This window comes from Parus major, chromosome 19, assembly GCF_001522545.3.
Source record: "Parus major isolate Abel chromosome 19, Parus_major1.1, whole genome shotgun sequence".
Classification (NCBI taxonomy): domain Eukaryota; kingdom Metazoa; phylum Chordata; class Aves; order Passeriformes; family Paridae; genus Parus; species Parus major.
This window is the reverse complement of record NC_031787.1, coordinates 2,525,633-2,553,502: the sequence shown is the minus strand read 5'-3', so window position 1 is coordinate 2,553,502 and position 27,870 is coordinate 2,525,633. Positions and strand designations below refer to the sequence as shown.

The following is a 27,870-nucleotide window of genomic DNA, read 5'->3' as shown; positions in this document are numbered from 1 at the left end:
GGCATTTATGCTCTTCAGTAGCATCACTTGCCACTGCTGTTAAAGCCATTTTTTTCCATCTTTGCACTTGCTCAGAAAGAAAAAAGCATTTGAACAAACAGAAGCATTTGCCTTAAGATTTATTCTGATTTTATAGATATATACACGTGTGTGTATGCACATATACATATATATGCATATGCATATATATATTTGAATTTGACTCTAATTAAAAACAGATTATCAGAGCAGATGAAGCCATTTCTGCCTATTTCATGTGATAACCTCTATGTTTTATCTGTAGACTTCTGTAAGCTTTCTTGCTGTTTGAACTACACAGGTTTTCAGAAAAATATCTAATTTTGGCTTGAATAATTTTTGGTAAAGTAGAATTGCTATGATTGCTGGTGAATTGCTCTGGCTAATTATCCTCATTACTAATAAATATGTGCCTTGTTTGCTGTTTGTATCCAGCTGGTCAGGGCTTTTTTACAGTTTTCTCACACAGACAACTGTAACAATTGAATTTGTTTTCCTACATGTACAAAATTAGTTTTGTACATGCACAAAACCCTGTGCAAATCAGCCGTTGGCCTAAAAATCCAAACCCATGTGTGCTTCTTGAATCTGTTGTTATCAAACATCATTCCCAGCCCCTTCATCTTTCTTGCAGCTGTTTCCTGAGTGCTCTTCTGTTTATCAACAGCCTTCCTGAGTGGCAGTCAACAAAGCTGCACTTGCTGTGTCTGGGGTAGATGTGACACTGCGACTGAACAGTGACAGCACTCGCTGCCTGTTTCAGTGCTGAGAGCACATTTCCTACAGCTCTGTGCTGGGAACTCCTCAAGTTTGAGCTTCTTGCTCTCAGCCTAGTCACCTTTCCAAAGGGACTGCTTTCCTTTGGCTGTAAGACTCAGATCTGTGTTCTCATACACTAAAACATTCCAACTTGACAAGCAGTCCACATCATTCCAGCAGTGAACTCTGCTGTCCTCATTTACTAAAAGCTTTAGAATTAGGATGTGGCTGTTGATTGTGTCCTCCCTTGTTGCTTACAATGCATTAAAGAAAACAGAGCTGAAATTCCTGAGCAGCTCCTTCAGAATTATGCTTAGTAAAATGTCCTCACTTGTATTGTGTGACTTGTTGTACAGCCAGGTTTAACTCATTTAATGTGTCATGGTAAGTCTCAGCTGCCATAGGTTCCTGATGAGCATGTCACATAAAACCAAGTGAAGTGTGCAAGAGTCCAGTCCAGTGACACTGATGCCTTTCAGCAGGCAAGGAAAGTTTTGATCCCTTTAAAATAAAAATCAAATGCATTTGGCAAGTTCTATTTTCTGATAAACACTTGTTTGTTGGTACTAATTATATGATCCCTCTGTTTTTTGATTAATCAAGTTAGCCCTTACACTATTTTACTCAGGACTGATGCCTGCCTGTCAGGCCAGCACTTCTGTTTAAAATATTGGCACAACATGGGCATCTTTCCAGGCTCCTGGAAGTTCTCTCTGTGAACAGGTATCAGCAAGTCTCGTGTCAGCAGATCAGAGCACCCTCATCCAGCTTTTTTTACAACCTGTGAAGTTCTGTCAAGGCTTCTGCAGCTTCAGCCTGGTCTACTGCTGACAGCTCTATCCCATTAGGTAATGAGGAGGCAGTATGTTGTCAGCTCTGTTCTTAAGTTAAAACAGACTGGAAAACAAAAATATTGCTTACAGAATGTTCTGTGTCCTTTTGCTTGTTATCAACTTGGTTTACTTTTATGTTTCAAGTTATCAAAATATGTCCTTTCTATGGTAATAGTATGTTTATTGTAGCCTCTTTCTCAGCAGGTGGCTTTCTAGAGTCCTCTAACCCTTCCCTTGACTAATTGGGCTCATGATTATTTCAACTTTGTGAAAGAGTCCCTGTGAAACACCAAGCACTCAGTGGCTGTATTCTGTTTGCACACAAGAAAGATGACCCAAGTAAAAGCACACCTACACAAATCACAACCAGCATTTAGTTATGTGCTCAGTTCCCTCTGGTGTCAAAATTGAAGCCTAATTTAAAGCTTCTCTTATTAAGATACAGGATTATTTGCACTAAGAAGTAGAAACTGCTAATAATGAGTGCCAGGTAACTTTGTAATTGGCAGACACATCCCTTTACTTAGTATCTATGCATTTTTTTTTTCTCCCTTATCTCTTCATTCAATAAGAGGTAAATTCAAGTGCCTCTTACCTACCCTTTACCCTATGCTACTTTACCTAGGCAGTGGATTGAGAACCTCATTCTTTCTCTTTCCTTTTAAGGCATGAATGATCTGAGAATAATTTGACTGTTCTTTCTCAAATTGCTCTTAAACTCCCTGATCCTGATTCAAACTGTGATTCCTTCAAAGCATCTCACTTGTACCTGCAACCACTGCTACCTTGGGTAGAAACCTAGCTCAGCTTTCTAAATTTGGAGTAGCACTTTGGCTTTGAAGAAGGACTGCCTTTCTTTTTCTTTCTTTTTTTATTTTAATGCTCATGGTACAGAATTTGCTGTGATACACAAAGAGCTCTTTGACAGATATTCTTGGTCTCTTTACAAGCTGGGCAGGGCAACCCACCAGTGAAGTAACCTCTGTGTGTTCTGTTGTGTTTGATCAAGTGAATCAGTCACCAGTGAGCCCTTCAGAGCTTGAAACTGTTGAACTAAGTGCTGAACCACTAGGAACTGGTGCTGGTTCATTCCATCCTGGCTGCCTGGCTGTCAAATCCTGTCCCACAGAATTGTAGGCAACCATTCAGTTCCAGGATGTACTTGCTGGTAGTCTAGGGGGCTGCATTCCCAATATCCTATTGTAAACCAAATGGCTTCACTGTAAATGCTGAAAAGGCAGGAAAATTACTAAGTGTGAAATAAAATAAACCCATCTTCAGAAAGCTCAGACTGATCCTTTGGGTGATGAGGTTATAGATGTATTTTGTTTAACTGAAAATGCTTCAGTCTGCTTAGAGCCCTATAAATTCAAATCACCCTGCTGATACTAACATAAAGCACATGATGTTATGAGACTGGACTTGCAATTTTCATGACAATGACTGAATGCCCAGTCCTAATTAGAGCTGCTAGTACTAATCCAGAATTTTCAAAGTTGCTTGAGGAAATTTGGTCTTGAAATAAATCAACTTGATTGAGTAAACCACATAGAGCTGTTGGAGTCCCAGCCTGCTCCACTCTGCATGACTGTATCTTTTACCTGTCCTCATGTAGGCAAAGAAAAGCAGTGGAACCATTTCTGTTAATGTTTTTGCAAGAATTGCCTTCTCATGGCTTGAGCCCTTTTGTAAGATGCCAGGAAGCTGTTTATGAATTGGTAACTGCTGGGTCTGTTCTTATTGTTTTAGGATTCCTCTGCTCCCACATGGATCTGGCAGTCTCTTCCTAAAATGCTGGGGTAGTGCAAGAATGCTATTTCTGTAGCTATCCATTCCACACTGGGTTCTTAAATGCTAGTTAATCAGACCTCAAGTATTTGGCTGTTCTGAGAAGTGGGACTAAAGGCAAAGATGCATCTTACCATCTGCAGAATCAACTCCTCCAGTGGACGGAGGCAGAAGTTCAGAGTCTACATCCTTCATTCAAACAGAACAAAACTTGCCAAAAATGTGGCATACTAGTAATTGTAGTCCCTGCTGGGACTTGAGGTGACACCACAAACTCCATTTATTTGGAGCATTAAGATTCCTCTGAGTATAATGAAGGCCAGGACTTCTAGAGATGGATCATGGCATTCAACAAACCTGAATATCAAAGGCCATTTTTGTTAAGAAATCACAAAGGACAGTGGCACTGTTTGCCTTCTGTATCAACTGCCTCTGGGAGTGAACAGAGCTGTTTGGAGTGCTTGTGGTTTTTTTTGGTGTGGGGCTTTTTTGGGTTTTTTTCCCTTTAATTTGGTTTTGGTTGGCATGAGCTATTCTATGGAAGGCAGCCTGGAACACTATACAAATGTTGTAACTGAAAGATTCACAAACAAATATTCCAGCATTTATGCAGAATTGTAGTGGAGAGTGAGAGCAGCTGTTTGTATTGTTGCAAAAGCTAAATGTTTTCATAGAAAAACAGCTTCTTCTGCATCCAATTTATCTTTTTAAACACAACAGTGTGAGGATCAGAAAAGAACTGGGCCTGGGGATGCCAGCTTCTGTTCATGGACTTTGCTTTTGATTCACTGTCTTTGCCTCCATCATGTTTCTGCTGAATTCAAGGAATTAAAACACTGCTGCACTTTCAATATTAAGTCTAATTTGGCTTCTGAGAGATCTTAAAAGTTCTGTGCATCTTGGGGCACTGTTTGTATCTTCTTTGTTTAATGAACTTGTTCTGGAGGTGCCATGGTCAGTGTGCAGAGCCCTCCTCAGTGAGATGTGTCGTATGTGAATGTGATGATTCAAATGACCAGAAGGTTATTCACATCAGTGAGCACTGAATGCATGAAATAGTGAGATCCAGAGGTCTCCAGAGGTAGTTTAGAGTAGAGAGCCTGTCTGAGAGAGTGACTGCTGGAAAACATGGAGATATGTGTTAATGTATATCCCCCTTCACTGCTTTGGGAGGGCTGTTTGATCCTTGTCAAGTCTCCCTGGTACAGCATCTCTCACAAGAAACCTCTGAGCTGGATGAGCTTGTAAATGCTACTGTGTAATATCAAGTGTCAGTAACACAGGTTAATTCAGCTGAGAAATCTGTGAAGAAAAAAGAAACCATGAGATAACCATGGGCATAATGGGAATGTAGGTGTTTAATTGCAGGGTTGTGATTTTTGTTCTGCAGAGCTGCAATCTGTTTGAAGCCTAAGAATGCACAGGGCTAGAGACAGTTGTGTCATTGTCCTGTGTTTTGCCCTCACAACCTTGATGACCACCTGATGATATGACTTTTCATGGAATTTAAGGCTTGTGTGTGGATAACCCAAAATCTGGGGCTTGTGATCCTGTAGTATAATATTCTATATTATATTATTCTATAGTAGCTCTGTTTTTCTTAAGTGAGAAGCTGTGTGTCTGTGTGTCTGAGTTCTGATTTTGAATCAGATAAAGCAAAACACAGGAAAAGGACAATAATAACACTGAGTCATAATTATTTGCAGTTGAACATGTTAGACTGTCATATGCAGTTACTGCTCCTGATAATGGTAGTGCCTACACTGGTGTCCATTTGGGTAAAGCCTTTCTTCAGGGAGACTCCAGCCCTTTTACAGTTCTGGTTTAGAGATTGTTGAGACTTTCTGAAGACAAAAATGTGGGACTTTTCTCCCAAAGGTTTTTATTAACTGAATAAGAAAACTGGGTTTGAAACAAGCTAGGCTAATTTCCATTATTTCCAGAAGGGCAATGTGATGTTCTCTTGATGGTCCAGCTCCTCAGCTTGTAGCAACTGCTTAAACTAGGTAAGGTTCAGCCTGGTTATCAACAGAGATCACATCTGGGTCTTGCCTTCCACAGGTGGTCCAGCTGGCCATTCTTCTCTGCAAACAGCTGTGCTCCCCTGGGAGAGAAGGTGGGAGTCTGGTCATAAGCTTCCTGCAGGCCAGGAACAGCCCTGGATCAGCAACTGCACTATGTCACTGGAGTTAATATTGGCACACTGGCAAATGTGGATTTGTTTCCTCAAAGACAAGTTCTGTTGTCAAACAGAAGCACTTCTGCTCATACTGACCCTCTCTAGAACTCTGAAGATGAGGAAAAATCAATAAGTGTAGACTGGGATAAACTAAAATAAACATTTTCAAGCTTTTATGATACTAACAAAATACTGAAAGGAAGAAAATAATCCCTGAAGGGATACACTCTGTTGACTGCCCTGGAGAGAGCAGACTAACAAGTGAGTCTGTTCTTTCCTCACAGAATATGCAGCCAGATGCCTGCAAGCTCCCTCAGCACAGGACTAGTGCCTGGTTTGCTTTGGTCTCACTCATCATTGTGTTTGTGGCCACTGGGACCAGACAGCGATGGGGTATGGGCTGAGGGGCTTTCAGAGACCAGGAAGGCTGATAATTCTCTAAATCCTACTAATGCCTGTTAGTTTGATTCTGCAGGAACTGGCCAGGGCTCATTCTGGAGCAGAGATAACGTGTATTATGTGGAAGAAACAGGAAGATGAGCTAGCTGAGCTCAGACTTGGTTTTCAATGTATCCATATACCTCTTGTTAATGATCCCAGTATGAAGGAGATTCCTAGCTTTTAAACAAAACATAGTATCCCCAGTACCTCAGAGGATGCTGTCCATCTTTGTCACCTGGGCTAGGCAGACACTCTGTTTTGCAGTCACCATTTCAAGACCAGGTTGTTGTCATATGCTTTCCTAGGGGCTGTTCTCAGATCAAGCTAATGACTGAGGTAGGTGCACAAAATGTGTGCTTGGTAAACAGACTAAGAACAGGTATCTTCAGGGCTAGGACTTTAACCCACCCAGCCTGACCTCCTGTATCATCAAATTATAGCGCATTCTCTCTGCAGGGAGTGCAGTATCTCATGTTGAATTCAATAATGCACTTTCTAGAAAGGCAATCAAACCTGGATCGGAGGACATAAAGGGATAGAGAATACACTTCTTCTTTAGTATTTTGTTCCAGAGGATAATCATTCTGTAACAAATGTGAACCAGATGATTCATTAGAATTTTTCTAACTCCAGCTCTAAGCATTGTTCTGGTTCTTGCTATGCCTTTCCCCCCTTGATTAGAGCTCTTAAAACTGGCATTTTTCTCCCCATGTTAGAACTTGCACAGTGTAATCAACCTGCCTCTCAACACTCTGTAACAGCAATGTCTCTGAGCTAGAATCTATGCTGCTCCTCTTAAAAGCAGTTCAGTTATGATTCATCCTGCCAGTAAAGACCTCTCTATTTTACTTTTTCCAGTTCCCTTTGCTTTCCCTTAACATAAATCTCGTGACATGGATGCACTGGCATCTCCTGTGAGTTTTCCATGTACAGTTAAAGGTGTTAGGGTTGGCTGCAAGACCCTGTGTGTCCAAGTAACTCACTGCCCAACCAGTGTCTCTGTGCTGTATCTGTGGTTGTCTCTGAGCTGAAAGCTCTCTCTGCATCAGAAATAAAAGGATGCTCTTGCATGCTCCTTCAGGTTGGTCCTGCATTGCTCCATGTCCAACGGCCATCAGAAGTCTGCCTGAACTTTGGAACACATATGCTGACCTTTAATAGTAAGGTGGTGTTTGGGATGATTTTTATTTTCCTTGGGGATTTGCTGGAATTGAGGAGGTTTGGAGTAGTCACTCCATAGCCTTTTTAGGCAGTTATTCTAATGTACATTAAGCCACCATGGCTCCAGTGTTAGTTGTGTTTGTGTGCTTGATACTGGTTAAAAGAAAAAATGAAATTAAACAACCATTCCTTAAGAAAACTGTGTTTTCTTAGCTGCTTTTAGGAGAACCATCAGACTCAAAAGACTAAGGTCTAATTTTACCCTACCTTTTAAACTCATTGACATCTCTGAACATTATTTTCTGTGTGCAGAGCCTGGGGTAAACCAAGCAATGAGAAAACAGACTGTGAGAGTCCAACAGCAGGGAGAATAGATTGTGGAGCAGACCATTTATATCTGAGGGCTCCTGGACACTTCAGCTGCTCTCTGTAGAACATCTTGATCCCACAGTTCAGCTGTGTTTAGTGCCTGATATGTCAAAAAACCCATGAGTTTTGCCTCCACTGCTGGGCAAGCCAAGTGGCCCTTGTAAAGCCATTTCACTTTTTTTCCTTTTTCTTCCTTTCCTTTTTTCTTTCTTTTTCTTCTTTATAGTTCCACCATTTTCTGTTGCTTTTGGTTGGTTTGTTTTTTGTTTGTTTGCTTGGTTTGTTTTTTGTGTTTCCTTTTGGGCTATATAACATGTGAGCAATGTAACTTAACCAAATTAAGTACACCACTAGAATTCTGAAAATAGTGGGAACATGAACAAGCACTTTTGCCAATATAACTATTCCCATATAGTCACATCTGAACTGCAGATGCTGCTATGGAGCAAAAAATTATCCCCTAGACTTCAATAAGTCAACCTGAACATTATCATTAAACCAGATATGTTGTTTGTGTTACTGAAATGAACTCTGGAACATCTGTGCAGACCCATTCCCAATGTTAAAATGTCACCTCTCACTATTTGGGAGTGCCATGTATCACCGGAAATTGTGTTTGCTCCTTTCCTCAGGGGTGTTGCACAAACAGCCCTGAATTGCAGCTGACTCACCAAAAGGTGCCCTTTTCTCTGGTAGCATCCTGAGAGTTATGTTGGTGGTATCTCACCAGATTTCTGGCATAGTCTGAATCTGCTGTCACTGGTGGGCAGGGTGTGACACAGCCAGGTATGCTGAGCACACACACACCGGCCGTCCTGCAAGCACAGAGAAACACAGCAGGGATTTGTTTAAATACCTGAGAGACAAAGGCTTTAATCACATTTTCTTAAGTGAGATCAACAAACTGAGAGAAATCTGAAATTGTAACATGCTGTTCTTGGACATGCATTGGCTCTCCAGCAGTCTTTTTATTTCTCTGGTTTTAGTTACCTTTTGTAGTTTTATGACAGGTATGACAGGCTGGAGCCACTCTGGTTGTGAACACTTTTATGTCTTTGAAGATTCTCCTTTTGAAATTAAATGTTTCTTGGCCGTTCTTAGCTCAAAGGTGGAACTTTATAGGGAGCTGGATGGAACTGTTTGCAGTGGGGGGAACTCCAGAGCAATTTTACTTCCTTTGAAGATGTGTGTTGTTCCTGCAGCTACTTCTGTGCAGTAGGAAAATCATCTGGGGCCAAGCAGGAAGTTGTGAGGTCGGTGGCACATCCCAGCGAGCCCTCGCCCTGCATCACATTGTCCCTTCCCTGCCAGCCCGTGTGACAGGAGACAGCTCTGGGCACTCAGGATAGCCAAGGAGAACTTTTGTACAGATTTATTCTTAAAACACACATCTGAGGGCGGGCCCGCACAGCCCACATGGAGTTCATTGTTGGGTACAAGCCGGTAGTGCTGGAGCCATTGGTTTTGTTTGGTGGGTTTGTTTGTTTTTTTCCAGCTACCTCCACACTTCCGCCCACCCGTGTGTTTGAAGCTTGTTGTGCAGTGCTGAAGAATAATAGAGGTAGATAAAGGAAATTCATGACATGAGCCATTGCGCCGGTGATGCTGTGGGTAGGTAAGAGCCGGCCTCCCCCGGGCTGAGGGGGAATCCCCTCACAGCCGGCCTCAGGGGACCACCTGAGGGAAAACCTCCTCATGAGCGGGCTGGGCTGGGCTGGGCTGAGGGCGGATCCCCTCAGGGCCGAGCTGAGCTTTCTGTGGAACCGCTTATCATGGCCGGGCTGAGGGATTCCCTCAGGGCACCTCGGGGGGAGCTGAAGGGACACTGAAAACAGATGAAAAGCCGACCTGAAGCGGCTGACGGACCTCTCGGGACCGGTCTGAGGAGGGATGAGGAGGCGCCCTGAGGGGATCCCCCTACGGGCTGCTCCGTGGACGGCTGAAGGGCCGGTGTAGAGCACGGCTGAGAGGGCAGCTGCAAGGGCCGGCTCAAGGGCGGCTGAGGGGCCGCCCTGCTGGGCCGCCCCGGGCCGGGCTCACCGACCCTTCGGGGCCGCTGGGGCGGGGCGCGCACGGCCGGCGGGGCGGGGCGGGACACGGGCGGAGCCTTCCCCGGGCGCCGCCTCACCGGCCCCGGCCCCGCCCGGGCTGTCAGAGCCGGCCTGTCCCGGGCAGGCTCGGGGCGACCGCGGGATGCGGCGCTGAGCGCGCTCCGCTCGCTTTCTCTGGCCGTCTGTCCGTCCGTCCGTCCGTCTCCCCGCCCGGGCTCCCACACGCCGAGATTCCCTCCCGCAGCCCATGATGTGCCTGGAAAGCGACGGCTCCTCCGGCAGCAGCCCGGGCTGCGGCGGGCGGCTCCGAGCTGGCGACGAGGAGGAGGAGGAGGACGGCGAGCGGGGCTGCTGCGGCCGGGGCGCCGAGGGCGAGGTGCAGACCCTGTCGGGCAGGATGAATCCTCCGGCGGCCGGCAAGCACCCCGACCGCCCCGCCGCCCTCCGCAAGGCGCCGACCCTCGGCCGGGCCCGGGTAGCGGCCGCCGGCATCCTCAGTGTGGGCAACGTGCTCAACTACCTGGACCGGTACACGGTGGCAGGTGAGTGCACTCCGCTGCTGTGAGGGCATCCCCCGCTGCCCGGGGACAGCCCTTCCCGGGCACGGTGCAGCCGCCGCCGTCCCCAGGGTTGTCCCGGGGTCAGCGGGGCTCGCCCGCCGCGCCGGGGCTGGAGAGAAGGGATGGCGTGAGGGATGCGGCGCGGCCGGTGCCCATTGTGCGGCCCCTCCGGTATTGTTCTCTAGTTTGTCTGAATTTTACCGAAAATAAGAGGAGCGCCCTTTGTTTGTCTGGGCTCGATGGCGGAATCGGTGCTGGATGGGATTCGGGAGGGAGCGGTGTCTGCAGCGCGGTGAGAGCGGAGGGCGCTCGGCGCGGTTCGGGGGCGATGGCAGACGCGTTATCGATCCCGGCACGGGGTGAACGCTGCGGGCGACAGGTGCAGCTGCGGCCGGAGAGACACGGGCACGCTGCTCCCAAACGGGGGGAGACAGGCGTGAGAGCGCGGCGTGTCCTTGGGTGAAAATCGCAGCGAAGCAAATCCCCTTTGCTTTGTTTCTGCGGAGTGCGTCCAGCCTGGAACACCCGGCTGCCCTTCAGCCCTGTGCCAAGGAGGGTCCCTTCCCTGCAGAACTCCCGAGCAGGTGACAGCAGAGCTGGCAGGAGCGGGCGCTGGAGGAGCAGCTAGGCAGCTGCAGTGCACTTTGCAAAGCTCGGTTTTCTTGAGGTAAACACTTAAAATCATGCGCTGGTGGATGTGTGACCAGCCGTACTGTGTGAACCACTATGTTCCTCAGTACTTACTACTACTGTGAAGCTCAGCTCCAAAGCTAATGTCTGGATGTTTACTGTGCCATCCCTGGAGAGGACTCCCTGTTTATTCTTGTCAGGCAATAACAGCAGGGAGGAAAATCATCACTGAACTTTTTCTAATTAGAAATGAAGTAGGCTTGTTGGTAATCAACTGTCTCATGTCATTAGAATATAATACATATTCTCTGTTTGGCAATACTGATAATTTTATCTTCAGAGCTTACAAAGGGGTTTGTGCATGTATAAATTTTTCTCTATGCATATATATATATTTTAATCACTAGGACTCAATGTGGTGTTAAGCAAATCCGATATTTGTTTATACTACATTAAAATAATATATGTTTGTAGGGCAGTGATAGACTGCAAGGGACATAAATTTAAGTCACTGTTGTCAGAATAAGGTGGCCAGGTTGTGTTTATTTTGTCTGAAGTAGGGAGATGGGGAGGATTAGAAGGAAAATTTAGCTGGCACCATTGTGGCTTTTTTTTTTCCTTCTTTTCAGATGTGGCTTGTTCCTTCGGGAAACATAAAGGCCAGTATTGGGAGATATTGAGTACTTGTCTGGTAGTCAGTCTGTTACAGAAGGGAGCTTGAAGATACAAGGTTAACCTGTTATTATTGAAGAAAATTGTAGTGTGCTCCCTTGCCCTCAAATGGGGACATCTCTAAGTAGAGTTTTACTACAAAGCACCTTTAAAGAATGGAAAGTTTCCTTTTTAGGAAGCTATTCCTCCTCTCTTAAATGAATTCTTAAAAAAAACAAGCAAAACACATCTAGTTCATTTATTTGCTCTAGCACTTTCACCAAGACCTTTGCCATCTGATTTTTCTGCCTGCTAGAACTGAAAGCATTTTCTTTTCTGGAAAGGCTAGAAGGTGCCTGACCAAGCTAAAGATAAAAATGCCTGCCTACTGTAATGTGGTATTGCCAAACCCAGTGCTGTGATTGCTGGTATTTCTAGGACAAGCTCTGATATTACTGTGCTCATTACCTGCCCTGTGGAACTTATCTATTAGCATTCAGTTTGATATCAAAGGTTTAAGATCTCAGACATCAGACTTGCCTTTGGGGACAGAATCAAACTTTGCATGGGCTTTTTGTCTTCTGTCAATTGGTATTTACTTTTCAAACTGGTGTTATATATAAGTGCTAATCTAAAGCATGAATTAATTTAAATCCAGTGTAATGGAAGAGTTGTGGTAATAAAAATTATATGTTTTGGGCTCAAAACTGACTTGATTATAAAGTCTTCTCTAAAAGTAATCTTTACTTTTGTATTTTGAGTCTTAGTTCATACCACATGCTTATGTGATGTGCACTTGCAGATGAATCAAGCTAGCACTTTGAATATTTAGCTCATGTCTCAAGACAGGTAATAATTAGTAAATACAACTCTCCAGACCTTCAAAGTACATTTCAAATACGAATTGTTGCAGCAACATAATAAGGGATTTTAACACCAGCCACATTATGGCAGGGGAAGTAGCATCAGAAGTTATGATTTACCTAAGGCCAGTGGACTGTTGTGAGAACTGGAATTAATTTCTGGTTCCAGCTCTATTTGAAACAAGTGTTAGAGGAGCAGCTGTACCAATGGAAACTGGTTCCTGAGGATTTGTCTCTGGGGTGATCCCTGCTGTGGATTCTCTGATGTCAAATCATAGCTGACCTTTGTCATTAGCCTTATAAGAGTCTTACATCTACCCAACAATTTTTTTTTAAATGAAAGTGATGGAAGTTTTGGGACTTCTTCCTGCTGTCAAATTTAGTCAAAGGCAGGTCAGTGGCCTCAAAAGCAATTAGCAGGCAGCTGACAGACAGACATCAGCAAACAAAGTATTCAGCTGTTTGGGCACGATACTCCAAGTACTTGAGAACTTGGTTGCAACCATTTTGGTCTTCCAAAAATTATAAGAAAAAGCAAGTATATATTTAGTGTGTGCATTTATGCATATATATATATATATATATAAAACAAGTATATGCAAGTAAGTGTTTATTTACTGAGGAAAAAAATCATATACAGAGTTATTTCCAGATGTAATTTCTTGAGCATCTTCCACTATTTACTAACACATCCTCACAGAAGCTGGACAGTAGGTACCCAGTCAATGCAAGAGCATCTTATATAATAAAAATAACTAGGCTGGCCAGTACTATAGCACATCTTGCCCTTAAAAGTAAAAGCTTTTGCATTGCTACAAAGCAAACAGCAAATGTGTTATTTCTTGGTGTTTACACTCTGACACATAAACATTGTGTATAATGAGTTGGTTTTGGGTAATCTTTTTTTCAAGTGCAACACACAAGGAAGTAGCTGCTTGTTTTCCTGGTTTTGGTTTAATGACTTCCCAGAAAGGACTAAATGAGTTTATGATGGGATATGCCCTTTTGGTATCTGGGACAGAGCTTGAGTGCAGTTTCCAAGATACAGGGCATACAGCTTCACACCTGACACTAAGTTTGCAGCTTTTTTGGGAATACATGATGAAAATGGGCCTTCACTGAGGATTGGCCTGTTTCTTAAGGTTTGAGAATAAGTTTCTTCCAGTACTTGAAAATAAAGTCAGCACAGCAGTAGTGGGTATTTCAGTAAGGTCCTTATGTTTACAAAGAAGTTTCCAGTGCATGTGGAGTATGTTGAAGTATACTGATATTTGGGAGAAGCTGTCCCAGACATAAAGTGAGAGTGCCTCTACTGTGGCTCTTATAAAGAAAAGATTGAAAACTCAATCAATGCTGAGCATTACCAACTTGAAGGGAAATGATCCTCTGCAATTTTCTTAATGGATCTTTGATCATAATGAAAACAGTTCCCCATGGAAAAAGCATTCTTTCAAAAGCTGTGATATTTCGCTGCTATTAGGATAGCAAACAGGTAAAGACAAAGGGAAAACAAAAGTAATGAAAACATTGCAGATTTCCCGTGAAACTGCAGGATTTCAGCCATCCCATGATGCTGGGACATATCTAATTCCTTAATGAAGTTTTGGGAAAAGTCATCTTGTTTTCAGAAGCTTGGAATGTGGTTTCACAATTATACCATAGGTGACCTTTTACTGTGCCTGCTGTTGACGATGAAAATCGTCTTGCTTCATTAGGGTGTCACCTCCACCTTCTAATTCAGATGCTACTTCCTGGCATTTCTGTAGTGCTTTAATTTAAAGGTAACGATTTAATTAAGCTGGAGAACTACCCAGCAAAGTAAATGAGTCTCACTATCCCACTAGAGAAGGGGAAACCAAGTTGCAGAATGTTGGGGATTTGCCTGTGGTAATGGAGTTAGTGACAGCCTTGGCTGGTATCAGTTCATCCTTGAGGTTCTCCATCCCTGTCACACAGTATGTCACAGACTTTGGTCTGCTGGTTTTGTCCCTTAAATGTCTGCAACTTGCTAATAACTGTATTTGTGTTAATTAGCCTCTCATTACAACACATAGTTGCAAATCAAATGCCATTCTTTGAAGATACATATATGCAAATGATCACTGAAAGTTGAAAGTCAAGTTTACAACTATGTAGTACAGACTCCAGCTGAAGGGTTAGGAAAGGTTCAGCACTGACTCCCGAGTGCAAAGACATTCAAGAGGTTGTGAGCCAAAGCTGCTTCTTTTTGCTTGTGAGCTCACATTTCTGATAGTAACACAGTGCCCCATTGAGTGTTTCTTGGGGAATGTAGTCGGAGAATTCACATGGAATGGGATAAAAAGAGCCCCTTCTCCCCTTGTAACAAGACTATGCTCAGTGCTTATAGCTTCAGGGAGGGAAGTGTGAAGGGGCAGTGCAAGCACCCAGGACACAGCTCTGGAAGGACTGTAGTGCTGGAAAATAGTAGAAAATAACACTGACAGAATGCACTTGAGCCAGCAGTGCTGCCAGCTCACACATGTGAGAGTTTGTGAAATGATGACAGTATTTTACTTGGGCAGCAGGGACCTGCTCCTGTCTCAAAATTCAACAAGTCCTGCTTTGGGAGCAGAATTTAGACTTGAACCTCATCCACTTCAAAAGCAGGAGACAGAAAATGCTCTGCAGCACAATGACAGGGAGTGTGCTGTAGCATCTTCTTCTCTAGTGTTCTGTTTTCAGTGTGTGATGGCCTTTATTGCAAAGTCTGCTGCTTCCTGCTTGCTGCTTCTTATGCAAGTTGGCAGGATTTGTTCCAGAGTATTTTACATTTCAAGTGAAGTCTTATTATGTTTAATCATAGTATTTTTTTCTTCCTTGTGCTGTAGGTTTGCCAGATACTAACTATCTTTGTTATTATGTGCAGATTTTCCTGTTTGACTCTTAGATCCTCTTTCATGCATGTTGATTAATTTTATCCCCAAAGCATCCAAGTCATCACAGCCAGAGAATGTGGCCTTTATTACACGGAGTTAATACACTCATAAATATTGAGTGTGTTCTTAAGAATAATGTAATGATCTTACTAGTCCCTTGATCTCTGTGACTGTCAATACCAGCTTTGTGATAAAGCTTCTCTGGTCAAAAGTGTGGGAAATCTGTAATCATTCCTTCAGACTTTTCAAGTACCATACCAAGCTGCAATAGGGTTAAATTCTATCACTCAACTTGTATAATAAATTTGACTAACTGAGAACATTTACTCTTCATTTTTTCTGGTACACTGTGCATGAGAAGCAAATAAGCTGCTGGTGATGTAGCATGGTGGGTTATAAATTTGAACAGATATTGTTAAAGGCTGGTGACTTTTCCTTTAATACAAAATCCCATAGCTGTTGCTTGGTATTTCAATTGCTGAGGAACTTGTGGTTAAAAGGTATTACAATGTATCACCTACATCAAGTAAGGTTTGTAAAGGTCTTGAAGTTCCTTATAACTGCAGGGAAAAGCTCCTGGTACCTCTTCAGGAGATTCAGTGGAAACCATGATTTTATTTGACAGATCAAAATTAGGAACTCCAGAGATCTCTTCTGAGCTGCTTGTTTTCATCATCATTGCTTGATGTGTACTATAGACCAGGACATTGTTGTGCAGCTTCTATGGAATAAGGTGGTGCACCCAAAGTATTTACAATCCTCATCTATCTCCATATCTCCAAGATATATCAGAGAGCTGTAGGTCAAGGATGGAGAGTCAGAGGGACACAGGATACAGCACTGGTCGGTGGGAGGGGCCCTGGAAGATGAGCAGATGGGATTTTTGGTAGGCAGTACAGCCAAGGGGTGAGGAGGGATTTGGGGAAAGAAAAAGGCAGCTTTCAACAAGAGTTTACAAACAGAATCTTCCAAACATGATGAGTGGCACAGGGGAAAGGATTAATATGTCTGTTGGGAACAGGCAAAGGAGGATGCCCTTCTGGCTGAGAGAGTTTTGTGGAAATTGGCATTATGGGTGTAGGGTGATGAGTGTTCTAGAAAAAATAATGTGTGTGCAAAATGAGTTCTACAAAGAACCCATGAGGTGCCTAAGGGGCCACGGAAATTAATGGGAGCTGAGAAAAATGGGCTTGGGCTCAGAGCCCAGAGAGGTGTAAGTGAGGTGAACAACACCTCATGGTTTCCAGAGAAGTTTGAGTACAGATCTTGGCATAGACCTCCTTGTAAATTGCATTTTTTGTGCACTGGTCAGAAAATCAAGAGGCATATCTGAGACAGGTTGGAGCAAAATAAGAGAAATAGACCCCCCAAACAACCCAAACCACACAACAATCCCCCAGTCATTACTACTGAGTTCTTAACTATTAAATGCCCCCTTTGGTTTTGGTGCTGTGAAACATCTCACCCTGCGATTCATCGACTGGACGAGTACCTGCCTAGAACTGCTGAACTGCCAAGCACAGCAGGCATCTCGTGCATGGCTTTTCTTTTCTTGACACATCTGTTTTCATTGTTATTTTGTGTATGTTTCTGTCTGATGTAACCCAGCTATTTCTGTAGGGTTGCAGGGAAAGGAAGTGAAAGGGTGGGAGCACTAATATCCGTGCTCCTGATTTTACAACAGTATATAAAAAATCGGGAGAATGAGAATATGAGGGATCCTGGCTGACTGAAGAGATGTAGATGTGGTTGTGACTTTGGACCTGTCACCAGGCAGGAGTGGCTGAAGGTTTCTTTGGGAAGGCTCTTGAATGAGCTGTTCAGGATGCTCTGGTGGCTGTTTCCACCCTTCATGGTGCTGTGTGTTTCATGGAAACCTCTGCACAAGGCATGGCTGGAACCACCACATTTTCTCTCACTATGTAAAATGACAGAGTAAGGAATGGAGTTCTTCTGTCAGGCTGAACCTTCTAGCCAGCAGTGGAACAACATAGGTACTCCCACCTATTCTGTACTTCTGATTTGGAGGGGATAAGTAGCAATCCTCCTTCTCCAGAACTGATTTCCTGCCACAACTCAAATCAGAGTAATTTTAGCTTTAGAGAGGGGACAGAAATCTTCATGCCTTGCCTGTCCTAAATTCAGTCTTTAGCAATATGAACTTATCAGGATTATGTTATTGGTGAGCAATATTATCTTCTTAAGGGATTTTTTGTTTGTTTCTTTGTTTTGGGTTTTTTTAAAACACATTTCTTGCGCTTCTGCTGGTGCCCAGCAAATGCAGTAGCTGAACAGAAGAGTAGAGGGAAAAGATCAGTGTTTATCTGGAGAATAGCTGCAGTGAGCTTGGAGCTTGGCTGGGAGAGTCAGAGAACCCCATGCTGGAATGAAAATCCTTTCAGCCTTGGCATGTGATTATGTTTTTGTTTAATTTTTTTTTTTTTTATTTTAAGGCTGCATTGAACTAAAACTGCAGTAATCCATCTTATTCCTTGTTCAGACTTCTGCCAATAATTACGTAAATAACAGATCACAGTTAATTATTTGTTTCATAGCTTCCTATTTTCTCTATTTGTATTAGTAACATGTCATTATTGTCTTAGAATACAGCTCTCTGTTCTTGGCAACATGAAAAACAACAAAAATGGGTGAACTGACAGTGGCAGCAGGACTCATGTCTGTATGAAGTCTGAAGGGCCTGAATTAAACCTCCTGAAGGTTGACTCTGATTCCCATGGCTGTCCTGAGATTTGCTGATCTGTGCTCTCTGCATATTCTCATTTCAGAGAAGTGATCCTTCAGAAGGGTTTGCCAACAAAGCAGTATGGATCTGAAAGGGGGGTTGGGGGGGTCTTGGCCTGTTGTTGAGTTGCAATTTTCACTTCTCTCAGCCTGTCATGTTTGCGTTTCATGATTTGTGCCTGTGTGGTGGTGATGACCTTGGAAGTTTTGCTTTTAATCCTGGCTTTAGTGCAGCTTTCCTACCAGGTGGGCAGTTTGGGAAGTTCACAAATCACTGTGTGCTCTTGCTCTGTTCCTCTTCAGTGAGACTTTTCATTTGAAAATGGGAGACTATGATGGGATTTCTTTTCTAATAATTTTGCATAAGATACTATATTCTCATTTTCACATTGCCTTTAGTGTTGGGTGGATTTTCCCAACAGACTGGTGCTTGCAAACTTTGCCCCAGCCAGACCCACTGGGGCTTGGCTGTCCCAAGCTGTAGGATGTAAATAATTTGATGTGACATCAGCTGACCAAGTGCCACTGCTGTCCAGGCCTTAGTCCCTGAGCAGGTTGGTGGATGAAATGTTGCTTATGGGATGCTGAATCAGAACTGCTTAAGCACTTTGGGCCAGGCACTAATTTTGTGCATTTTCAGGCGTGTTCTCAGTGCTAAATAATAATTAATACAGAATTGCAACACTATTAATAAATACCAACTGAGCAAACTATGCAATAAGGAGAAATTATTTCTATTGCACCAGTGTGGCTCATAAAGAGGGGTCATTGCCTGTGTTGGTGTGCTGAGCTATTAGAACTCAAATACTGCTGCAGTTATACCAGTGTTAAAACATTTCTAATAGTCTTGTTATTTCCGTCTAGCAGCCAGAAATGCTGACTAACTTTCAGGATAACAATCTTTTATATATTCAGGAAACAAAATACCCAAGGGCCACTGGTGACTGACAGCTACAGTGCTCTGATTAAAACTGACAGTTCCTGATCAGCTCCATCTTGGATGTGTTAGTTCCTTGTCTCATGGGGAGGAGAAGACAGAGGACAAAAAAAATATTTAATGCAATAGTATTAGCATATGAGACTTTTTTTTTTCCCTTTGCAATTTTTCAGGAATTTTAACTCAGAAGTACCAAACAAAGTACCTCAGTAATAGTGCTTGGAAGGGCAAACATTAATCTCTCTATGATGACTTTCCTACAACGAGGTACAGAAAATGCCAAGTTTTGGCTTGTAGTCATTGATTTTTGACTGCAGGAGCAATGTGCTGAGGTGCCCAAGCTTCTGATGACCAGTTAATATGTGGTGTTTGAGTGGTTTATTTCCAAGTGCTATAAAGACAAGGAAGATATTTTTTCCCCCCTCTACTGTTAAAGCACTGTTTTATATGTGCTTTAACACCCATGAAGGCAAACCTTCCATGACTTGAGTTTTGGGTTGTGTTCTTAAGCTGCTGGAGTAGATAGCAGAGAAGTGGCATTCTTAGAAGCTAAAACACTTTTTCAAGTCAAGTTAAAATTATGTTTGTTCTTAAAGGAGTATTGAGATGCATGTAGTATTAAGTCACATTTTTGCCAGCTATTTAAGGTGCAGTGGGAGTACTTTACGTTACTACAAAGCTACCAAAATTTTTAAGTTTTTGGACTGTGAATCAAGAGAGTTGCAACAGTTGCTAGAGAGAAGAGAGATAAATCACTTTTGGTCTACATTTCATTGTGCTTTTTAAACTTCTACCTGGAAGTGGCCAAAATTAGTAATGCTTCTGTAATTGTGTTATGCTCAAAAATATGTAATGGTTTAAATGTCAAACTGCACCTTTTTGGAAGCTTACATTTGCCTCTCAAGTGTGCATTTAAATCACTTGCATTGCTGAAAGCCACTTCACAAGAATAAATTAAAGTGGAGCTGATGTTTGAATAAAACTAGAAGTTATATGAGTGGCTGGAGAAAGGTCCCTGTCTGTAAGCACATACAATAAAATCTGAATCAGGATTTAACCTTTTTGATTTAAATATTTAGTCAAGCTCTATTTTACCATCCCTTCTCATTTTCTTTGTGAATGGGAAATACGTTCATCACCATTTAGAAATTACTGGGCTTTGTAACCTGATGATGTTTGCTTTTATTCACTCAGACTTGTGCAACTGAAGCACAAACCACTTCAGTCCTGAGTAGCAGAGATTTCCTGGGCCCTGCTACCTGCAGAAGATATTTGTGTGTACAGCATGGGAGAGCTCAGATTGTCCAGGCAGTCAGAGGGACTGCCAGAAAACAACAGGCACACTCAGCCATGATGTGGACACCATAGTAGATTTGTATCACTGATCTGATAATTAAGATGTTTGTAAATTCCATTAATCACTCTTTTGGCTGGCAAGACCTCTATTTTAAAATGCTTCAGTTCTCTTTGTAGATTAAAACAAATGCATAAAAGTTTTTGCTTTAATGAAGGAAGCTTCTAAGAAGATAATTTATTACTATTAATTTATTTTTTTTAAATTTTATTTCTCCACTTTTTTCAGGTGTTTCTTTTATTCTGTAGGAGCAAGGTTTTGGTGGTTTCTTTGATCAATGCCATTGGCATAATATAGAAGATTCTTGTTTGCAGCTTCCATTCAAACATGTGGACACCAGTTGCTTCTGCTAGTATTGAGTCATCAAGACAGGAGAACTAAAATACAGATTTTGCAGTCATGCAGGAAGTTTCCATTTAAAAAGAAATAGGTATATAAGTATGATGTTTCTAAAATATATTGGTTCCTTTGTAATTACATACTTTAGATATTAATACATATAATTATGAAAGTATAATTAGACTCTGGAAGGTAGTGTCATAACAATTTTAAGGTAGATTTAAAAATATCTCGGATCTAAATATCCCAACAAGAGCAATTTTTCTTCTTTAGCTATATTCTTGGGCTTAGTCTAGAGGACATGATCCTAGACTCTGGGTTTTTTGCTTTGGGTTTTTTTCCTTTTAACCCAGAATTCAATAGAGACTAAACTGTTCTGTCTTTTAAAGGAACACTCACGTGGTTCATCTATAAGATTCCAGGGCTAGAGGGAAGCAAGAGCACACTTTGGATAATTTTAGGTTGGAGATTATTGTTACCAAAGAGCCTCTTGGCAGTTTTTAGAAAGCCAGGTAGTAAAAGGCTTGGTTGGTGGAAGGCTGGAAGAATGTAGCACCTACAAGTGTTCTGGAGTAAGTGTTACAGTGTGTGTGAGGGATGCTGGCACTGCCACTCCACACCGTCCTGCTCTGGGACCTGTTTAACAGATTAGTTCCCCTTTAAATCCAGAATAGCATCTTTCCAGTCCAAATTGCTATGTGGCATGTGGTTTGCTGAGGGGAAAGCAAGTCATTTTTTGTCTCCCAGAGGCTCGTGCCGTGTCAGCTGTCTGGTGCTCCTGTAATTTCACAGAGCTCCTGCTCAGAGCCCTGCGCTGAGACCGCAGCTGCGGGCGCCCAGTACCTTCCGCATGGGTGCCCAGAGGGTCCTCGCTGCTGTCTTTGCTTTCCTTCCCTCCCTCCCCCCGGCTCTCACTTGTGTGTAATCAAATCAGGCAGCGGCAGCAGCCGCAGCAGAGAAGAGCAGCTCTGTTTGAAGCTGTCCCTCCAGAATGTGCACGCACATTTCATCGCTTGCACCTGCCGTGTCTGGCTGCTGCCGTGGCCTCGTGTGCCAGCAGCCTGGACTGATAAGCGTTCCCTGTTCCTTCCATCCCAATTAATAGTTTTAAACACACTTAATTCCTTGCCAGCCTTCTAAAGCTTCTCTTTGTCCATAAACACTCTGCATTATTTTTGTAAGGGTCCAGTAGAAGAGTGCTTTCAGAGCATATAATGAAAGCTAGAGCAGGCAGTGTTAGGAGGTTTCTGTTAAACACATAAAGGCAGCACTTGCTGTGCAGTGATAACTGTGTGAGGATGCTGTGTCATTTGAGCTGGACCAGTCACTCGTGCAACACTGCAGACTTTTCTCTGAAACCCTTTGTAGGTCGGTAAAGCCTTTCTTGCTGTTTCCATTGAGATCCTTGGGCATTGTGCCTTCCCTGGAGTACAAGACTGCTGCCCTTTCCCTGTGCAGGACCCTGTGCCAGCCTCAGCAGCTGCTGTCTGGGCAGGGTGGAGAGGCAGCAGCACACGAGTGTGGAACAGACACCAGGCTGTGAGACTTGCCAGGGCTGCACAAGCCCTTCCTCTGTGCCTTTCACTGCCTGATGAACTCCTTGGAGTCAAACCAGTCTAAAATCACCATCTCCATCACTACCTACAGAGGATTTCCTTATGTCACAAAGCCATCTCATTGAAATGAAATTAATGTTAAAATAAAATAAATATTTTATTTTGAAGTACTGACTTGTTTCAATCCATAATTCTTTGGTTCCATACAGATGTGAATCCACTCCTTTCCTACCACTGAAGACCAGTGAGCCACGATGAGCACAGGGGATCTTTTTAAGACCCCTGCTTAGACTGAGCACTAAACTCAGTGGTTTGGCTTCCTCTGGAGTTCATTGCTGCAGCCCTCCCACTGAGGACAACTTTTCATGTGATGGATAATTTTCATTTGTGCAGCAGATGATGTACATCCCATGAGTGAGTGTTACAGGTAACAGTACCCATGGAAGGGTGGCTGTTTGATGGAATTGGAGAACATTGGTGGAACTGAACAGGGTGCAGCCTCCCTCATTGATTCTGCTGTTGCATTGTTAAAAACATGATAATCTTTTTAGCTGCTCAGTCTCTCCCATTGGTAATTGCTGAATGTAGTTGCTTATGTACAAGCAAGCTCAAACAATGGAAAATATATGAAATATGAACCCTTTCTTTGTGCTGGGGTGGGAACATTTATCTTGCTGTGGTGAGGAATGTTCACCTCACATTTCCGAACATTGTGTTCAGCAGAGGAGCTGTTTCCTCCTTCTCCTTCAGGTTTTGGTCTCTCCATTGGGGACAGGGCTGAGGCCATGCTTAGGTGGGCTGTTAGAGTAATTATCCAAATGAACAGGCATGGCTTTAAAGATGCTGTTGTGTGATTTTATTGTTATTGAGTGGAGCGGGTGGAAATTGGCTTGGTTCTTGTTTTGTTTTTCCACAGTTCAGTCTATTTACATGTAGATGAGTGAGAATCATATTGGGAAAGAGCTGCCTTTTGACTCTCATAGTGTCCCTAGCTGGGAGAAGACTGAAGAATACAAGGGAACCCAAATAAAAAATCCCAGAGCTGACAGCCTCCAGTCAAGCAGCATGTTTGCAAAGATGATGGAAATATTCATGTGGCTACTGATTTTTATCTCTGCTGGGTGACTCTGCCACTGTTAAATGGCTGAGAGAAACCTCCTTGTACTGGCATGGGGATAATTTTACACATCCTAAGGTAAAGAGAGTAAATGATGGAGAAACATTGTTCTTAAAGAGTCTCAGCCCAATTTCATGGAAACTTTAACAAAAAAATAAACACAAGCCCTCTTTGTTTTAAAAAAAAAAAGTTCTTAAAATAGAGATGAGGTTAAAAGGAGACTGTATCTAATTTTGTTTGTCGCTTCTGGTGGCTTGAATTCCTCACAAATTGCTGGTTTGTCTGCAGATCTGTAATTCCCGCATGCTGTAATTTTGCCTTTAGAAACGTTGGCCATGGGCAGCTCTCTCTTTCTGAGCTGGAATTTTGAGCACTAAACTCTTCAGCATGGTTTTTCTCTGTTTGGTGGAGGCAGAAGCTCCTGCCTTGCAGGGAGGATGAGCAGCTTTGGGTTTGCTGGGACAGAAAGCCCTGGGGAGGCAGTGAGGATGAGCAGGAGTGCAGGAGGTGCCTGCTGTGAGTGTGGAGGCAGCACCCTGGTTGTGTGTTAGCTGTAAAGTTTGTACCCTTTGGAAAGCAGTGTAAACATCCAGCAGAAGGGTGTGCTGGGGGAACAGGCTGTCCTCCTCTGCAGTACTTCAATATGTGAGATCAAGATACTCTGGGAACAATTCTGAGGCATTTGTTACGGAAAATCCAAGAATTTTCCAAATTATGTGCCCTGCTCTTTAATTCTTCTCTGCTGCTGGAAGGATCAGCTATGGCAATGAGCCTTTGGCTAGTTTGAAATCATTAGCTACATGCTTTGAGGTTCAGATAGCACACAGTCTCTTCATTTTATGCCATGTGTTTAACTGTTATGTCATAAACTGAAAGAATATATAATTTTTTATCAAATCTCAGAACTTGAAATGCTGAGATGGGTATGAGTTGCGCTTTGATCTAGTTTTCATCATTTCAGTTGGGTTTCATCTTGGTTTTGGTGGGTTTTTTTGTTGGGTTTGGGGTTTTCTTAGGAGTCCAAAGAAATTTAACCTTACTCTTTGTTGTTTGCTTTTTCCATCAGTTTTATCCTCTTGGCATCTCCTGTATGACTGTTAATACTCTCATAGCTTTAGTATGGATCTCAAGTAAGAGGACATGACAAGTAAATGCAATTAACCAACTATTCAGATCTTCAGGGGCTTATGAGGTAACTGAAGCTGTGGATCAGGTCAGTCTCGAAGTACAAAGATACTTTCAGCTCTTGGTATTTTTACTTTTCTGCTCAGCTCTAAAATTTCCTGAAGTCTTGATGCTTACTAAAGTAGTCATGGCTGCATCTTGAATCTGAACTGCCTGGGGAAGGCTCTTTGGTTATACAGTAATTATGTACTGTTTCCATTTAGGGTTAGGAATTGCAGTAAGGGCACTGTCCTGGTGTTGTCAGGGGACTGGAGCCCTGCTTAGCACGAACATCACCTGTGCCAGAGCTATAGGCATGGATTCCTTCACTGGCTTTACCTCAATCTCTCTGCCCTTGGCAGCCCTCAGTGCTAAGACTGACCATCTTTATCTGCTTCTCAACAAACTAATTTTATGTTGATTAATATGAAGCAGAATATGGGCCTGCAGTGTTCTCTTGTGCAGGCCCAGGGATGGAGAGAAGGCAAAACCACATGCTGGAATTTCATGAAAGAAGAGTGTGTAATTTAGGCAAAATGCTTTACTTGATAGGCTGCAAGCGTCTATTTTTCAAATGTGCTGTGAAATGTTAGTAGTGGATTTCTATAAAGACATTTAATTGTGAAAGAGGAATATTTATTTTGGGTCAAAAAGTTCCAGAAAGGAAAGGATATGCATATCTTGATCCAAGTTGAGTAATGCCAAGTTTGGAAGGAAAATAGCTGGGCTCAAGTCTCTTCAGGTTAGTGTGAACACAGGGCAGTTGCAGTTGTTTATATGTAAAACTGAGATCTAGATTTTACTACTTTATTTTCCTGTGTTAGGATAAATGGGCAAAGGGACAAAGAGCTCAAGCTTGGTTTTGGGCACTGCCATGTGTTTGTGTTACCACAGAGGCTGATCCTGTTGCAGAAGTCTCTGTGCTCTTCAGCTGCTGCATCCTGGCAGTGGTGCTGGCAGCAGGACAGCAAGGATAAAAAGGAGAGAGGGGAGGCTCAGTCACATCAGGGTCCTTCAGCAGGCACACATGGAATACACAGGTGGCCCTTCTTCCAGGGACACCATTCTTCAGACCTGCTGTATGCCCTGGGATAATTAAGCACAGCCTCTCTGGCTTTGCTTGCCCACCTAGCACAGCAACGCTCTCTGGCACATAAAAACTCCTCCCAAATCATCAGTACTCACAGTGGCCCTGTAAGTTAGCTGTTTATCATTATTACTGTAGTGTTGGTGATGATGCTGATGTCTGCCTTGTGCTTGGAAACTGGGAGCAGCAACCAGGAGTTGATCCTGAAATGGCTTCTCAGAGAAATTGAGGTATCTGTCATCTACCTGCTCCAGTGGTTTGCAGGCTGCTAGAAAAGCACTGCTGCTCACCTCCTGTTATTTGGCAGAGCCTTCCAGTGCTCCTGCAAATGAATAGGCAGTTAATTTGTGAATGAGCTGACTTGCATGCCTAATTTCCTTTCACACCTCTTGTTTGCAACTGATGGAAATGTGCATTAAAACAGGAAGCTTTCCCTGCTTATTCTGAGAGAGAGAGAGTGTGTGTGAAAGGGAGAAAGAGGGCAAGGGCTGTAAGTAAAAGTATGTTGATGGAGGGCTTTTAAATCCCTGTACTGTGACAGAAATTGATGTGTTTCAGAACATATCAGTTGTTATAAAGGACTTGAAGAGGAAATAGATGCAACTAAGAGCACTTCAGGAGGCTCTGGAACCAGCCTGTATCTAGCTGGAGCAGTGGAGGTGAGGATTAGGACATGCTTCAGCTGGAGTAATGTGTTTGGTCATTTCTGAAGGCTCTCTGGAATATTTGTAGGCAGGAGCATTGCTAATTTTGTCTTATAAGGCAAATCAGCCATTGTTTTGTGCAGGGAGGGGAAAGTAATGCAGTAACATCTCCCTTTCTCTTCCCTTTCCCTTCCAGGTGCTTTTGCTCCCTCTCTACTCTGGGCATGGCCACACAAGTAGTTTCTTTGGCAGGTGACTTGGGGAGCAGCAGTAAGAGGATCAGGGCAGGGCAGGTTTCTGGGAATAAGAAGCTGATAAGCAAAGTACTGGGACACTGTGCTGATCGGATAACAAAGATTAGGCAATTAAATTTTTGTGGGGGGAAAACCCCAGACAACATCCTTAAGGCCTGGCAGTATTTTGTTAACAAAAAAAAGGCAGAGGACTTTATTTACTTTAGCTCCATGGACGTCAAGTTTGTTTTGCAGCAGTTATATTATAAAAAAAGCTTTGAGCTGATCAGCACAGAATCAGATTCCTTTAGGTTGGGGAAGATCTCCAAGATCAAGTCCAACCATTCCCCCAGCACTGCCAAGGCCACCACTAAGCCATGTCCCCAAGTGCTATATCCCCACATCTGTTAAATCCCTCCAGGGATGGTGACTCCACCACTGCCCTGGGCAGCTGTGCCAGAGCTGGACAACCCTTCCAGTGAAGACATTTTTCCTAATATCCAACCTAAACCTCTGGATACCTGTCAGAGGGACAGAAATTCTGCGTTGTTTTCTTGTATTCTCCTTTAATTTGTGTCTCTATTAATGTGTGGCCTTGTTGTCTTATGTTTGAGCAAGATTTTTGTGTCAGGAATCATCATTTTTCTCTTAGCAAAAAAATAAAGATATGATGTTGATGTCTGACGGAAATTTATACCCTACAAATAATAACTGCCACAACTGGGGCCACAATAATGAGTAGACCTTTAAATTTTGCTATGAAACTTAGAGATAAATAGGTTTTAGATGTGGCAGAATTGTATTCTGGATTTGGAGCCTAGTTTTTTTTTCTTGTTTGTGGGATTTTTTTGTAGAACCATGTGGGTTTGTAGAGCTTAGTCTTAAAGCATTCAGAAACAGCTTTTTTAAGGAGAATGCCAAATCTCACAGGAGATGTCATTTCTTAAATCCTACTTCTCTAAAAATTTGGGCTGATTCTGTAAATCTTTCCTTGGAAAGCCATGGCATGAGGCAGAGCGTGTGCTGCTGTCAGATGGAAACTAAAACACAACAAATGTTTGCTGGTGACTCAGGAAAGATTTGCCTTATGTGGAACTGCTGTGAAGCTTCTGCTTTCCTTTCTGAAGCAGGGAGGTTTCTCAGGGAATCACAGAATTGTTTAGATTGGAAAAGACCTTTAAGATCATCAGGTCTAACTGTATTCCCAGCACTGCCAAGGTCACCATATCCCCAAGTCCCACATGTACAGATTTCTCCACCTACCTTTATTAACCTCCTTCCTCCAGTTCTACTTTCAAGCCCATCTTAATTGGCCCTTTTTCCTAAAATTTACTTTGAAAGTGAGTACTTAAAAATTATATAAGCATGAAGTTTACTAGAAAATATGTAGGAGGGAATCAAGAAGTCCTTTGCATACGTTTAAATAGTGCTTACAGTGTGACTGCCATTAGGCTTAGACTATTTTGTTGATGCTCTTGCTCCACCACGGCAGAAACC

General features: G+C 42.9%; 1 protein-coding gene and 1 long non-coding RNA gene across 4 annotated transcripts in view; one reads left to right on the top strand and one right to left on the bottom strand.

Moving 5' to 3' along the window:
• Positions 1 to 163: 163 nt before the first annotated feature.
• On the bottom strand, positions 164 to 9,574 carry LOC107212664. The gene is made up of 3 exons (XR_001524507.1): positions 9,397 to 9,574; positions 8,220 to 8,363; positions 164 to 5,502 (listed from the first exon to the last, which is right to left on the bottom strand). It is a non-coding gene; the product is annotated as an uncharacterized LOC107212664 (long non-coding RNA).
• A 117-nt stretch (positions 9,575 to 9,691) lies between these two features.
• The window catches only part of SPNS2 (sphingolipid transporter 2), a 116,978-nt gene continuing 98,799 nt past the window's right edge, over positions 9,692 to 27,870 (top strand). For all 3 annotated transcript variants that reach the window (XM_015646810.2, XM_015646809.2, XM_019008653.1), the window contains exon 1: positions 9,692 to 10,141. In XM_015646810.2, the coding sequence (XP_015502296.1) occupies positions 9,847 to 10,141 (295 nt within the window). In that variant the 5' untranslated portion in view covers positions 9,692 to 9,846. The remainder of the gene's footprint in view (positions 10,142 to 27,870) is intronic.